The following is a 13,710-nucleotide window of genomic DNA, read 5'->3' on the forward strand; positions in this document are numbered from 1 at the left end:
AGGTGACATTCTGAGGGGTCTCTGCTCAAGTTAGCAGGCTGAAGCAAACAGCCTGTTAGAAGTTAAGTGCAAGCGCAGGGAGAGGATCCCAGGTCCACAGCTTCTGAGCACTTTCCCCTGTGCACTAGACCCCAGCCTGACTCTTCCTGAGTGGTACCATAAGGAGCAAAATCTCAGCAACCAGACAGCTTGGGCTCAAATCCTGGCACATGAGGTCAGAGAGTGAATCAGGTAGGTTCTTCTCATTTGCAAAATGATAATGTTAATAATAACAGTATCACTTTCATTGGGCTGTTGTGAAGATAAAAGTCACTCAATTTTTTAGAACAGGGCTTGTCCTGACTTAAGTCAGTTGATTGTTACTTGTGTGCCGAGTTCCTCAGGTGTCACCTTATGTAATACTCATATTGGTCTTCTTAGGAGAGGTGCTAGCTAGTATCACTCCAAGGAAACCAGGAGGCAAAGAAACAGCAGTTAAATAAGCAGTCCCAGATGGAGATCCACACTTCAAACCCAGCTGTTCTAGAACCCCAGGAAACCCTCTGAATCAGCAAACTAGAGAAAGCAGACTAACCACAAGACAATGTGGTCATCGTTCATCTGTCTCTCGTAGTGCTGGCATCTGGAGGTGGAACTGTGACCCAACTGAAGAGCAGGTACTGCTGAGGGGCGGTTGGTGGGGAGAGAAAGGCATTTTGGGCACAGCATGGACCGTCTGTGGTTCAACTCGCACTCTGAATCTGCTAACCTGGCCAGCTTTAGGCAGGAAAGGGAGGTAGCTGAAGCTGGAGTGGGGCGCGATCTCTATTTTGGAGGGGCTTCCGGGTTGCGCTAAGGAGCCTGAGTTGCATCTTGTAGGTACTGAGAGCTTCTAACAGGATTTGACATTTAAGACTATTGTAGATTGTGAGCCGGAAGGAAATCCTGGGGAATCCTCAAAGACAGGAGCCGCACCTACACCAAAGAGCCCATCGGCCCTGGCTCAGCAGGTTCCGCCAGCCCGGAAGGCTGAGAGCAGGCCCGTGGTTCTCCCGTCTCTGTCCTCGGAGCAAATTTCGACAGCAGAGTTGCTCAAATACTCATAGGTCTAATTAATGTCTAGCAAGGCTATCGGTCGGAAGCAGGAGAGGGACTATACGTTCCAGAGCTGCGAGGGGCCCCCAGATCAGCCCCCACTAGGAAGGGACAGCCGGCAGGAGTCACTGGGCTCCGTCTGCACTCCCGACTCGGCAGAGTCCAGGCAGGGCTCCCGCCGGCGGGGTGAGGAGCCAGCAACCGCCTTCGAAGACACCCGAGAGTGGGGCTGTGTCCTCGCTACGGGGGCCGGACGCGGGTGGGACATGCGCGCGGCCGTCTCTCTCTGCAGCCATAGCACTTTACGTTCTCCCCCTTCTCCGCTTCCAAACCCACTCGGCCAACAGTCTGGCAGCAGGGACTCCGCGGCGGCGGGGACCTAGTCTCTTTTGCCTCCCGAGTATTTGGGGGATGAGTGGCAGTGGCCTTTCGGTGACCCCAGCGGTCGAAGCTCTCGAAGCACAGGCGGCCGGGCGAAGTCTAGTCCGGAAGTGGACCCTCAGCGCCGCCTGTCTGAGCCCGCGTTCCCAGGCGGCCGCGGGGCGGGCTTTCCGGGGCGCTGTGCATTGTGGACTTTGTAGTCTCGCAGGGCCGGGCCCCCGCCTCGCGCGCCGTCCGGGAAGGCAGCTGGACTACATCTCCCTCCCGCCCGCGCGGTGTCGCGAGGCCGCCCGGCGCGAGGCGTTAGCGAGCGGAGAGTCTCCAAGATGGCCGCGTGGGGAAGGAGGCGTCTCGGCCCGGGCAGCGGCGGTGGCGGCGCTCGAGAGAGGTGAGGCGCGGGCTGCTACCCGCGAGCAGTTTAGGGCGGGAAACCGGCGGGGCTCTTTGGACTGCAGCGCCGTCCCCGCCTCCGCCCCGGGGTTCTCCCCGGTCCGCCCCCGGGCGCGCGGGGTCTCAGTTCCGGTCGACGCGGTCTCAGCGGGCGGCTCGGGGAGGGGTGATGGCTGGCTGGGCACTGCCGGGCCGCGGCAGAACCCGCCTGTATGCAGCGAGCCGAGCGGCGCCGGAGCCCCCGCCCGCCTGGCCGCGCGCGTAGTCTTCTCCAAGCCGCAGCGAGGAGTGGTTCTCGGGACGGAGAAGGGGAAGCTTTCTCAGGGAGCCGGTGCGGGGCGGACGGGACGGACCGCACGGTTACCGAGGGGCCTCAGCCTTCCGCGCTGTTGCTCCGGGCGGGGAGCTGACCGCTTTCCCCCGGGGGTGATACTTGGGACTTTGGAGGCGTCTCCGTGAGCGCCCCTGCTGTGGAAGTCCTTTGCAGTGACCTTCCCTAACGAATGTGCGTGAGTAGGGAACCGGGGGCTTGGTTCTTCAAAGGTGGATCTGGATGTGAAGGACTCATTTCTAGATGAGATTGGAGTAGTTGTCGTGTTTCGTGTTGAATTTACAGTTTTTGCTTCTGGAAAACAGTTTCAGCTTAGTAGAAGCTGTTCAGACACCAGAAGTTTGGGAAAGCAGATGTACTGGTGGAGTCATACGCTTTGTGCTGTCCTGACCCTTCTGTTACTGGTGGCCTGGTGCGGCAGAAATCAGCATGATCTCCGTGGTGTTTTGTTTTCTTTTTTCCCCCAGTGAGGATTGTTAAACAGAAAAGTTAGCTGCCGGGCGCCCCCCCCCCGCCGCCTTTTCTCCCAACTACTCTGCGTTATTCTTTTTCTTTGATTGTTTGCACCACCTACTCTTTGCGGTCGCCTTCTGTTTGGTTGTGGTTTAGTTCGTTAAGTCGTGTCCCACTCTTGGGACGCCATGGACTGTAGCCTGCCAGGCTCCTGTGTCCATTGGATTTTTCCAGGCAAGAATACTTGAGTAGGTTGCCATTTCCTTCGTCAGGGGGTCTTCCCGATCCAGGGATGAACCCGGGTCTCCTGCATTGCAGGCAGATTCTTTACCAGCTGAGGTTAGTGGTGTTGATAGAACCCTCTAGCTTGCATTTTATTCTTGAGCCCAGAGTTATCCAACCTTGTCTCTTTTGCACTTCCTCTTCCTTGAAGAAGCAGCAGTAAATGACTAGCAGGTACTTTAGTTTTTCCAACTCCCACCCAGCATTTCTTAGATCGTACCATAAAAAGTTAAGGAGGTGATCACCTTACTGGATAGAAACAACAGAAAGAGCCAAATGGGGAGACCCAGACTTCATACAGGGCCGTGCTGGCAAAACAGAAGCCTTTACTGATCTAAGAAATTAGATATGGGGGGTTTTTTCTTTTTTGTTTAAGACAAGTGTTAATTCAAAATTGAGTTTGCAAACGAAGATCCCAAAGGCTGAATCTAGTCCTTGACTGTGACCCTCAGTTTTTAAGAGAATTTAAGTTACCAGTGCTTGTAAATGGAAAGACTTCACATTAAAGCCCCCTTGGAAAGCTCTCATTGGCTCTCTTTGGTCAGGGCAGGTGCTCATCATTCCTACCTGACAACTTGACTCATTGCAGTTACATGCCGGGTCTCCTTAAGTGTTCCCACTACACCCTTTGGCCTAAACAGCAGACTCTGCTTGTACATGCACATGTTGTGTGTCAGCCAGGAATGGGGCGTCTAGTTTTGTGGTTTGGGTGGCACCATCTGCCCTCCTCTTAGATAACGTGGTGTGGCTGTGCGACCCCTCTGTTTGCTCTGCTGGAGGAGCGTTTGCCTGGGCCTGGTTTCCCTGAGCTGCACACTGAGGCCGGGGGTGGAACCTAACCCTCCCAGGCACACCTCCATTCCTGCTCAGTGGGTGAGAGGACTTTGGGGTGGGGCAGGCGGATTAACTGCCCACAGCATAGACTGAAGCCCAGGCAGACTAGAGGCTCCATGACTACAGTAGGCTGTTTATGGCGCTCTTAAATGACTTTGTTCCATGTCACATTTGTGCTGACTCAGATTTCAGCTTCACACTGTAAGACCACTTTCCCAAGTTGTCTCACACCCTTGGTTGGAATCTGGTTTATGCTGACACTCTAGGAAACATGGTCTGGTGTGGGGCATTGGCTGGAGCAGAGCAGTGCTTTGGGCAAGCTTTCCAAATTTGCCCGTGGCCGCAAACTCCAAAGCCTGCCTTGTGCTTGAAGGCCCTGCCTGGTGCCCGACGGTTGGCAGGAGTTGCTGCTGTCATCTCTGTGTTAGTGGCTGTCCAGTTTAGAAGGGACACTGTGTGGGTTCTGGCTTTACCTGGTTGAGTCTAGAGCTGTGTTAATTCAGTGCCCACTTGTCATTTGCAGCAGTTAAATCTAAATTAAAGTGAAAACTTCAGCTCCTCAGCCACAGTACTCACACTGCAAATGCTCAGTAGCCAACCATGGCTTGTGGCTCATATACTGGATGGTGAAGATAGAGAACAGAAAAGTCAGCGGTGGTCTAGACCAGGATAAGAGAGGGATGGAAATAAAGAATGAGAGCCGCTTGCATGTTTTGAACATCTGTTTTATTGAAGTAGAGTTGATTTACAATGTTGTGTTAATTTTTTTTAAGAGAATCCCTAGGCTTCCAGTAGAAGCTGTTGGTCTGGACCCTTTTAAAGTCTTTATTGAATTTATTACAAAATTGCTTCTGTTTTATGTTTGGTTTTGTTTTCTTGGCCATGAGGCCTGTGGGATCGTAGTTCCCCAACCAGGGATCAAACCCAGATTGTCTGCATTGGAAGGCAAAGTCTTAACCACTGGACTATTAGAGAAGTATCCCCCCGCCCTTTTTTTTGTTTTATTGCATCAGGTCTTGCTTGTGGAGCACGGACTCTTCCCTTGAGCCACGTGGGCCCGCCTCTCTCGAGTATCAGTTGCTGCAGCTCATCGGCTTCCTTGCCCCTTCGAACTGTTGTGATTGATTCTGCTGTGAACATGGGTGCAAAAATGTGTTTGAGTGTGAGTCCTGCTTTTAATTATTTTGGATCTATACCCAGAAGCAGGATTGCTGGATAATATGGTAGCTCTATTTTTTTGAGGAACTTCCACACATTTGCCACAGTGGCTGCTCCAATTTACGTTCCCATCAACAATGCATATGTGGGATCTTCCCGAACCAGGACTTGAACCTGTGTGCCCTGTATTGGGAGGTGGATGCTTAACCACTGGACCACCTGGAAAGTCCCTAACTGGCCTTTGAGTCCACAGCATAGGATTTTACCGATTTCCTTGGCTCCTGAGGAAGTAATTTGGTGTTTACCCAAAGTGGGTTGTCCTAGACCCCAGGGAGGTGGAGGAGGGGAGGGTTGGTAAAGGCCACCACCTGGTGTGGTCACATGAACCCATACTTCCTGGGTGGGAAGCAACTTCGTTAATAGTTTTTAACAATATATTCGTTTAATTTTTACAATAATTTAACAGTTTTTCAGCCACAGGTGCTCTAATTACTGCAGTTTTCTCCTCTTGCCACTCTTTTTGGCTGTGCTGGGTCTTCATTGCTGCACGCCGGCTTTCTCTAGTTGCGTCTCGTGCTCTTCTCATTGTGGTGGCATCTCTTGCTGGGGGGCACAGGTTCTAGCACAGGCTCAGTAGTTGGTGCACCAGCTTAGTTGCCCCACACATTTGGGATCCTCCCAGACCAGGACCGTGCATTACAAGGTAGATTCCTAATCACTGGACCACCCAGGAAGCCCTCTTGTCACTCCCTTCCAAAGTACTTTCTCTAAGTCTGTTGGGAACCTGGCACTTTTGGGCCCGGGGCGGGGGCAGAGGGTGACTGTGATGAAGATAGTCACAGCCCTCAAGGAGCTTTGCGTCACCTCCTTCTGTGTTTGAGCTGAGTACAGGAGCCCAGGGCCACTCCAAAAAAGGTCCCTAATGTAGGTCCCTGTCCTGGTTCGGTTCACCTGGCTCCAGCATGACCAGAAAAGACGGTGGGCTGCAGGGCCAGTGCCCACTTTAGTGGGACCGGGACACAGACCACAAGGCTGTGAGGCCACCTTGGCCCCAGGAGTGCAGGCCTCTTCGTGGGGCCCAGGAAGTTGCTGGGGCAGGAGGGGTTCCTTCCCCTCAGCTGGAGGCCTCAGCCTATCTGGTCTCCTCCACCCCAAGGGATACAAAGCTACTGGTTTAAGAAAAAACTTTATAAAACTTTCTCATTATAAAATAAATGTGTATTTGTTTTTTGTTTTTGAAAAGTACAGAAAACTATGAAGAAAAGTAAAATTTCAAAAGTTACCTGTTGGGCCACCATCCAAATTGGCCTTTCTCATACATAGCATCTTTAATGCTTTCCAGCAGGTATCTTGTCTTGGAGTTATAAAAATTGTATGTTAAATCCATCAAAAGTCCTCTCTAACATGAAAAGTTACAAACTTGCTACCACATGTGGGGCCCTGGAGGCATGAGGCTGAAGAAAGCAGCCCCAGCACACGCGCCCTGCGATGCCTTCCTGCCAAACACCCAGAAGAGGCAGGTGTGGAGTCGGGAAGTCAGCTGGTGATTGCCAGGAATGGTTGGTGATTGCCAGGAACGGGGGTCGTGGGGGATGGGGAGCAGCGGGGTTCCTCTTTGAAATGAAGAAGATGCTCTAAAACTGATTGTGTGTTAAATCGGTGACGGTGTCGAGCCACTGACTTGTGCGGTGTAAGTGGGTGAACCTATTTCAATAAAAGCGGTCATGTAGGAAGCACAAATCAGAACTACCATGAGATGCCACCTCACACCACTGTAGGGCTACTGTTGAAAAAACAGAAAACAAAAGTGTTGGCAGGGATGCAGAGAAAAGGGAACTCTTGTGCACTGTTGGTGGGAGTGTAAATTGGTGCGGCCACTATGGCAGTGTGGAAGTTTCTCAGAAAATTAAAAATAGAGCTACCATATGGTCCAGCAATTCCATTTCTAAGTATATATCCAAAATAATTAAAGCAGGGACTCAAGACATATTTTTACACCTATGTTCATGGCAGCTAGAAGGTGAGACCTACCCGTCAACCATGGATCGGTAACAGAATGTGGTCTCTACATACAAGGAAAAAGGAAGGAAATCCTGACATGCTGCAATGTGGATGAGCCGTAAGGATATTATGCCAAGTGGAATAAGCCAGCTGCTAAAAGAAGTATCACGTGGTTCCACCTATACGAGGCCCTGGAGCAGTCAGATTCATGGAGAGACCGCAGAAGGCAGCGTGGTAGTTGTGGTTTAATGGGGACAGAGTTTTAGTTTTGCAGGACAAAAAAGTTCTGGAGATTGGTTGCCCAACAGTGTGAGTGTATTTAACCTTACTGAACTATATACTTAAACTGGTTAAGAGAGTAAATTTCCTGTTAATGTATTTTACCATAATTAAGAAAAGATCAATAAACCGAGTGCTAGCATTTCCCTGGCCACACGTCCCTCCCTGCAGACAGCAACCACCTCACTCCTAAACTCTCCATCGTCTCCATGACAATGTGTGTGTGCGTGTGTGAGAGAGACACTTGTTTGGCTCTGTGTGCTTCTGATCGTGTGTGTGTGTCTCTTTCTCTGCTCTTGTAAGGGGCCTTCTGCTCTCACCAAGCAGTACTGCTGTGAACGTTCTTGTGCAACCCTGACTTTGGGAGGAGTCTCCAGACTTTGGGGGTTCCATGCCTGAGGTCCCTGTAATCCCAGGTTCCTTTGAAACTGGCTTTGTGAGGGTGTGGGGTCTGTCCTATGGGTTCTTCGTGGGGGCCCCAGGGTGCCTTTGATGATTTTCCTGGGTGCTGCTGGGGCCGATTCATATGAAGAGAGGGGAGACCAACTAGCTGGAAGCAAGATGATCAGCCCCTGACCCCACAGCAGCAGGAGCCTGGCAGGCCGTGCTGTGCACTGGCCAGTCCCATTAGTTCCACAAAACCTACTGGATTCAGAGGGTTCCGAATCAGTTAGTAAAATCAGCTCCTTTTCTTACTGGAACCACCCTGCTCCCTCCCCAGGGACAGTCATAACTCTCAGGTCTTAAATCTGCTCAGCAGCGTTCTGTGCATGTAGAAGAAAACGTAACTCTTTCACAGAAAAGCACTGAAGATGGCAGGCTACAAACACTGTCCTCTACTTGACTTTTTCACTTTCTTTGAAGGTTTTTCCATTATCAGCCTGCTGTCAGTTTTGTTTTTAAATATGGACTCCTTTTACTGTGTTCTCTTACTGTTCATTTCTCACCTTCAACAAAAGGAAAAAATATAGTCCCTTAGTAAGGCTCAAAGGACCCCAGTTAGCTATTGGTGTTGTTTTTAATTTGCCTTTGTGTACAGGGTTCAAGTTGGCTGGTGATGCTGAGATGGTTCAAGGTAACCCTCTGAGTGGGTTCTTTCCTTAGTTGGGTTACTTTTGACCCAGAAACACAGGCTGATACCTCCAGTGGGCACTGGGGTAGCCAGGCTTGGTGGCCATGGCCCCTGGCTTCTGAAGCAGTAGTGTCTGTCAGCGGGGGGACTAGCTGGATCTGGGGGTCTAGGCAGGGAGGAAGGCACCCCAGCTGAGGGTGTGGGTGCTGACCACAGGGTGGGTCCTCTGAGTGAGTGGCTCTTGTGAGTCTGTGTGGACCTTGCACTTGTCCCCATCCCTGCACGGGACCTGTTTCTCTGGGTGTTGCAGTCCATCCTCTCCTGAGGGTAAAGAGATTTGGCTTCTGAAGCAGAAGTAGTGGTGAGCCCAGGGTGGCATGCCTGCTGTGTGAGAGGGCCCCTGGGAGGGTTGGTTCGTGGTGATGGACAGGAGTCCACAGTGGGTGATCACCTGGTCCACACCCCCTCAGCTGGGCCGTCCTGACTGCCCCTGTCCACTGACTGTTGCTCTCTGTCCTGTCTGGGCTGAGCCAGGAGCCTGGAGGGACCTGTGGCACACGCACCAGTCAGTGGGGATGGCCTTGCCCAGCATGTCTGTGGGAGGAGCCAGAGAAGCCTTCCTCCAGGGTGGGAGCTAGCTCAGCCAGAGAGGTGAAGGCCAGGGAGCTGGGAAGGGCTGGGTGAGCAATCAGGTGAGGGTGGGGCCTGCCCACTGACATGCCCCCGAGATGGAACAGTCTGTTCAACTGATGCTTTCCTGTTGGGCCTGTCTTGTTACTGCACTTGCACAGTCTGCCAGGCAAGCAGAGCACTGCACTCAGGTAGATCAGGGTTTGGGCAAGAATGCTCTGTAATTCCGACCTTGTCTGTGTGTCTTGCTCTCAGTGCTCCAGAGGGACTCAGTGGCCAGAAAGCTCCACTTGGAGTCTGACAGCAAGGCCTTACCCGCAGAACCCCCTCTGTGGGTCAGCAGGGTGTACAGACCCCACCCTGCCCTCCCCGAGCTCCTCTCCCGCTGCCTGGCTGCCTGTCTAAATTATGAACTTGAGAGCGCAAAGGAGATCCCCGGCCAGGATGGCTCCTCTGAGACTGAGGTCATGCCTCATAGGTCTGCTTGTCTGCTGAGGAGCTAAGTCCCACCTGGAGCCTGTCTCCTTTCTGAGTTTAAAAAACCAAATGGGGAGACTCCAGCAACGCCCCAGAGGAAGACCATCTCTTCCAGGTTCATTGATTTCGGTGGTTCAGCTCATTAACTGCCTAGAAAGGCTGCCCTGCTAACTGGACCCTGTAGCCAGTGAGTGCCTGGGGGTGTCCCATCCCCAGGGGACGGCTTCTTCCTACACACACAGTTTAATGGGGGCCTGTGACTTAATTGGGGGGCTTCCCTGAGCCCACCTTAGTTACAGTTAACTATTCCAGGATAAAGAGCCCCTGCCTGACTCCCAGAGGCCAGTGGTGCCTCCTCACCGTGCCCACTGCAGCCTCAGGAGAGCATCAGGCCCACGGTTCATCCACCTGGAAGGAAGCTCTGCTTCCTGAGTGTGCACACTTGTTTGCTTGGGTAGCTTTTCCCACCAAATCCCCTGGGAGCATGGACAGAAGGGCACCAGCAGCCAGCTCCCCATTGCCCCTCCATCCTCCCAGAGCTCTGCCCGACAGTCCAGCCTCTGCTGCCCTGAACACACAACTGTTTCCCGCTTCAAAGGAAACACTGACCATGGAGATTCTGGGGTGACCTCACTCCACACGCCTTCCCTGGTCCCAACGTGCATGGCTGCTGACTGGGAAGCTCTGAGCCCTGCTCCCAGTGGCCTTTGGGTATGCGCGGGGTGGTGGGAGGCTTGCCTCTGTATCTCCGGGCCACAGAGCAGCCACCAGTGCCTAACTGTCTCCTTTTTCTCCTCATCTCTCCTTCCTAAGGGTGAGCCTGTCGGCCACAGACTGTTACATTGTGCACGAGATCTACAACGGGGAGAACGCCCAAGATCAGTTTGAGTATGAGCTGGAGCAGGCCCTGGAAGCCCAGTACAAGTACATCGTGATCGAGCCCACCCGCATCGGCGACGAGACGGCCCGCTGGATCACCGTGGGCAACTGCCTGCACAAGACCACTGTGCTGGCGGGCACCGCCTGCCTCTTCACCCCGCTGGCGCTGCCCCTGGATTACTCCCACTACATCTCCCTGCCCGCAGGCGTGCTAAGCCTGGCCTGCTGCACCCTCTACGGCATCTCCTGGCAGTTTGACCCCTGCTGCAAGTACCAGGTGGAGTACGACGCCTACAGACTGTCCCGCCTGCCCCTGCACACACTCACCTCGTCCACCCCGGTGGTGCTGGTCCGGAAGGACGACTTGCACAGAAAGAGACTGCACAACACGATAGCGCTGGCAGCCCTGGTGTACTGTGTCAAGAAGATCTACGAGCTCTGCGCTGTATGACCGCGCTGCGCCGAGCCGCGAGGCGGCCAGGCTGGGCAGGCGTCTGGCGTCACGGCCGTGATTTTAAAGAAATAGCAGGTGACAAGTGCACCAAGGGCTTCCTCAGCTCGTCACACTAAGATGTGGATTTCCGCCACCATGGGGCCTGCAGCTGTGGAAGTCCCACTGGGCAGCAGGATGTGATGGAAGCGAGGCTCCGGAGGGGGTGTGGACGCGCTTGGGGGTCGTTAAGTGTGTCATTTAACTGTACCATCCAGAGCCAGCCAGAGGCTAGTGACCATTAAAATGATGAGAATTTCAGCTCCAGGTGTCTGCTCTCTCGTGACGGCCCTGGTGGGAGCGTGCAGGCAGCAGGAGCGGGCACCACTTGCAGCAAGAATAAACCTCTCACCAGGCAGGCCCAGCCCCTCCCAGAGGAGCCTCAAGTCTCACCTGGGCCTCTCTTCAAGGAGCACTGCCCGGGGCTGCTCGGGTGGGGCGGGGCAAGGCCAGGCCTGCCAGCCTCTGGGTCTCTGCTGAGTTTGCCTAGAGAGCTGGGGCCTGGGGTCTCTTGTCCAGGTTCTGATTTAGGAAAACAAACTAATGCCTGTGTCTTTTTTTAAGCATCGAAGCTGTCCTGCTGTGGACCCTGAGTTCAACCTGCTGCCCCAGGCTGAGGGAAGACTCCCCTCGTCTTCCACCAAAGAGGGGGCCCTGCCACCCCAAGACTCTGCTCAGGCCCCCCTGAGGGCACGTGTGTGAGTGACACCTGGAGTTTCAGAGGGCCCCTCGGGAAGGTCAGATACCAGAGTGAGAGGGGGTGCAGGGGAGGCATCGGGGTGCATGGGGTGACGGGGCCATTTGTTTACTGGGGGAGAGCCAAAAATTTTAGAATAGTTAGAGAAACTCTGACTTAATTCCAAGAGGCCTGGGAATGCTAGTCTTCAGCTGGGTGGCATATGGTCCACAGGTAACCTGGCAGTGATTTGGACCTCGTGTCCACCGTGCAGTGCCCACCACCCTCCTGAGCCTGTGGGGTTGGAACGGAGTGGGGGCCAGATCTGGAAAGGGATCCTGGCTCTGCCTGCAGACCAGACTTGGGGGAGGTGGCCAGAGGCAGACAAACAGCGGCCACGTCAGGGCAGCTGAGCAGAAGCTGTCACTGAAACAAGCCTGGTGCAGGAGGGCAGCTTCCACGCACTGAACAACAGGGAGGCCAGTCAAATGCTGACCATCTGCTGCGTTGACCAAGACATTGGGGGTCCCGTCAACAACGTGAAGGCCGCTGCCTCCTCCCTGAGAATCAGGTTCAGGTGACATGAGGGTGTCTTCTGACCCTAAGATGCAGAGGCTGAGGTATGAAAGAGGCGTAGTTCTGCCTGCCCTCGGGGACCACAGCTCTCAGGCTCCTTCCTTTATTTCATGTCCCAGAGTTTAGACCCTCCACCTGGAGGAAGCTGTCCCTCACCCTTCTTGGTTCCCAGCCGTCCTCCTAGTTCCCGTCCCCCACCAGCAGGCCTGGCCAGGGGTTTGCAGGGAAAACGTGTCTCCCTCCTTCCACACCCATGAGGCAGAAGTCCAACACAGTCCCCATGGAGCAGTGACTGCCCCACCTGCCCACCAGGACGGGCACTAGCTGTGCTTGGACTTCCGTTCCTTCCTGGCCCGGGAGGCCATGAGTCTGAAGAAGAGCCCAGGAGCCAAAGTTCGAAGGTAAACAGCCAGGGAAGGCATCAGGTCAGCCAGCACCACATCCTTCTTCTTCTTCCCCAGAGCAGCCAGGATGTCTTGGGCCACCTGCACAGGACTTCGGCCCTGGGCCGTGGTCTCATCCATCACTGAAATGAAACAGGAAACTCACTGAGCTTGGGGGCAGAAGCCCCAAGGAGGACCTGAGTCAACTCTGGACACTGGGTCCCCCAGGAAGCTCTCCCAGGGGCTTGGGCAGCAGGTGCAGTGACCATCCCTGCAGTCCAAGGAGGGAGGTGGACAGCTCAGAACTTCGGTCCATAGCCAGGGGGTGCCCAGCAGATGCTCACTCACTCCCTGACCTGGGGCATTTCAGCCAGTTGGGGTAACCAGTGACTAAGGGTGCTGTGCCAGGGCAGGGGGCCAGGTGGGTGGGAGGGCTGCAGAGCACGCTGGCTGGAGTGAGAGGAGCGAGGCAGGTGGCACGGCCTCTGTCTTGGGTGTATGGGTGACAGGCAGGAAGGAAGCCTTGGTTGGTTTTGTGGACCAGAGGTCAATGCAGGGGCACAAGATGTTACTTTTTCCCTTGTCACTGGTGAACTGTGCCCACAAAGCAGGAGCAGCAGGCAGAGGGGAGGCCACCCACCGCCACGATGCTGCCCGGCTTCCTCCACCATCAACACAGAACAGTAGGTTTCTGGTGGCTGCTCATTTTTAAATGCCACAGAGGAAATCGTTAAGAAAGATTCTTGGGACTTCCCTGGTGGTGCAGTGGTTAAGACTCTACTTCAATGTTGGAGGCATGGGTGCAATCCCTGGTCAGGGAACTAGATGCCACAAGTCACGGGCCGTGGCCGCCATCCTGGGAATAAATACATATGAACTTACCCAGCCCCGTGCCTCTGTACGGCTTCTGCTGCCTTGCTGAGTGAGGGGGCTGCTGTCCTGGGCATGGGTGGTCTTGGTTCAGACTTGGCCAGGAAGCCCCTGCTGAACACCCAGCATACTCCCAGGAGCATGTCCCAGGAGGCAGGCCCTGAGCAAGCGCAGGAAGGCAACTCATGGGTCCACCAGCTGGGGAGGCAAAAGCCAGCTGGTCCTGGTTGGCCCCACCTGCATGCTGGGCCTTGCCGATCCAGCCACTAGTGGTGACTGCAGGTCACCTTTGTGCTGTCTTTGGCCTCTGCCTACCCCTGAAGTCTTGTCCTCCCAACACTGCAGGGGAACCTCACGGGAAGAGACCTGGCCTGGTCACTTTAGCACTAACAGCGGGCTAGCTGGAGTCCTGTCAGCGTCTCCCAAGCGCTGGTGTGGGCTTGTTCCCACAACTTCCTCCAGCCTGCAGGGTTC

The 13,710-nt window shown here is 54.3% G+C and overlaps 2 protein-coding genes across 6 annotated transcripts in view; one reads left to right on the plus strand and one right to left on the minus strand.

Moving 5' to 3' along the window:
- Nucleotides 1-1,727: 1,727 nt before the first annotated feature.
- TMEM11 (transmembrane protein 11) lies at nucleotides 1,728-10,992 on the plus strand. The gene is made up of 2 exons (XM_040245763.1): nucleotides 1,728-1,843; nucleotides 10,176-10,992. Exons 1-2 carry the CDS (start codon nucleotides 1,782-1,784, stop codon nucleotides 10,690-10,692), a joined length of 579 nt encoding a protein of 192 aa, XP_040101697.1. The 5' UTR covers nucleotides 1,728-1,781; the 3' UTR covers nucleotides 10,693-10,992.
- Nucleotides 10,993-12,056: 1,064 nt separating this feature from the next.
- The window catches only part of DHRS7B (dehydrogenase/reductase 7B), a 43,633-nt gene continuing 41,979 nt past the window's right edge, over nucleotides 12,057-13,710 (minus strand). For all 5 annotated transcript variants that reach the window (XM_040245758.1, XM_040245760.1, XM_040245759.1 and 2 more), the window contains one exon: nucleotides 12,057-12,509. In XM_040245758.1, coding sequence (XP_040101692.1) covers nucleotides 12,304-12,509 — 206 coding nt within the window. In that variant the 3' untranslated portion in view covers nucleotides 12,057-12,303. The remainder of the gene's footprint in view (nucleotides 12,510-13,710) is intronic.

The sequence above is a fragment of the Oryx dammah genome, unplaced genomic scaffold, assembly GCF_014754425.2.
Source record: "Oryx dammah isolate SB20612 unplaced genomic scaffold, SCBI_Odam_1.1 HiC_scaffold_8, whole genome shotgun sequence".
Taxonomy (NCBI): Eukaryota; Metazoa; Chordata; class Mammalia; order Artiodactyla; family Bovidae; genus Oryx; species Oryx dammah.

Excerpts from the sequence above, each read along its gene's own strand:
- TMEM11 (XM_040245763.1), top strand. The coding sequence starts at position 1,782 with ATGGCCGCGTGGGGAAGGAGGCGTCTCGGCCCGGGCAGCGGCGGTGGC. Across the intron at positions 1,844-10,175 it reads GGTGGCGGCGCTCGAGAGAG|GGTGAGCCTGTCGGCCACAG; the intron begins GTGAGGCGCGGG and ends CTCCTTCCTAAG.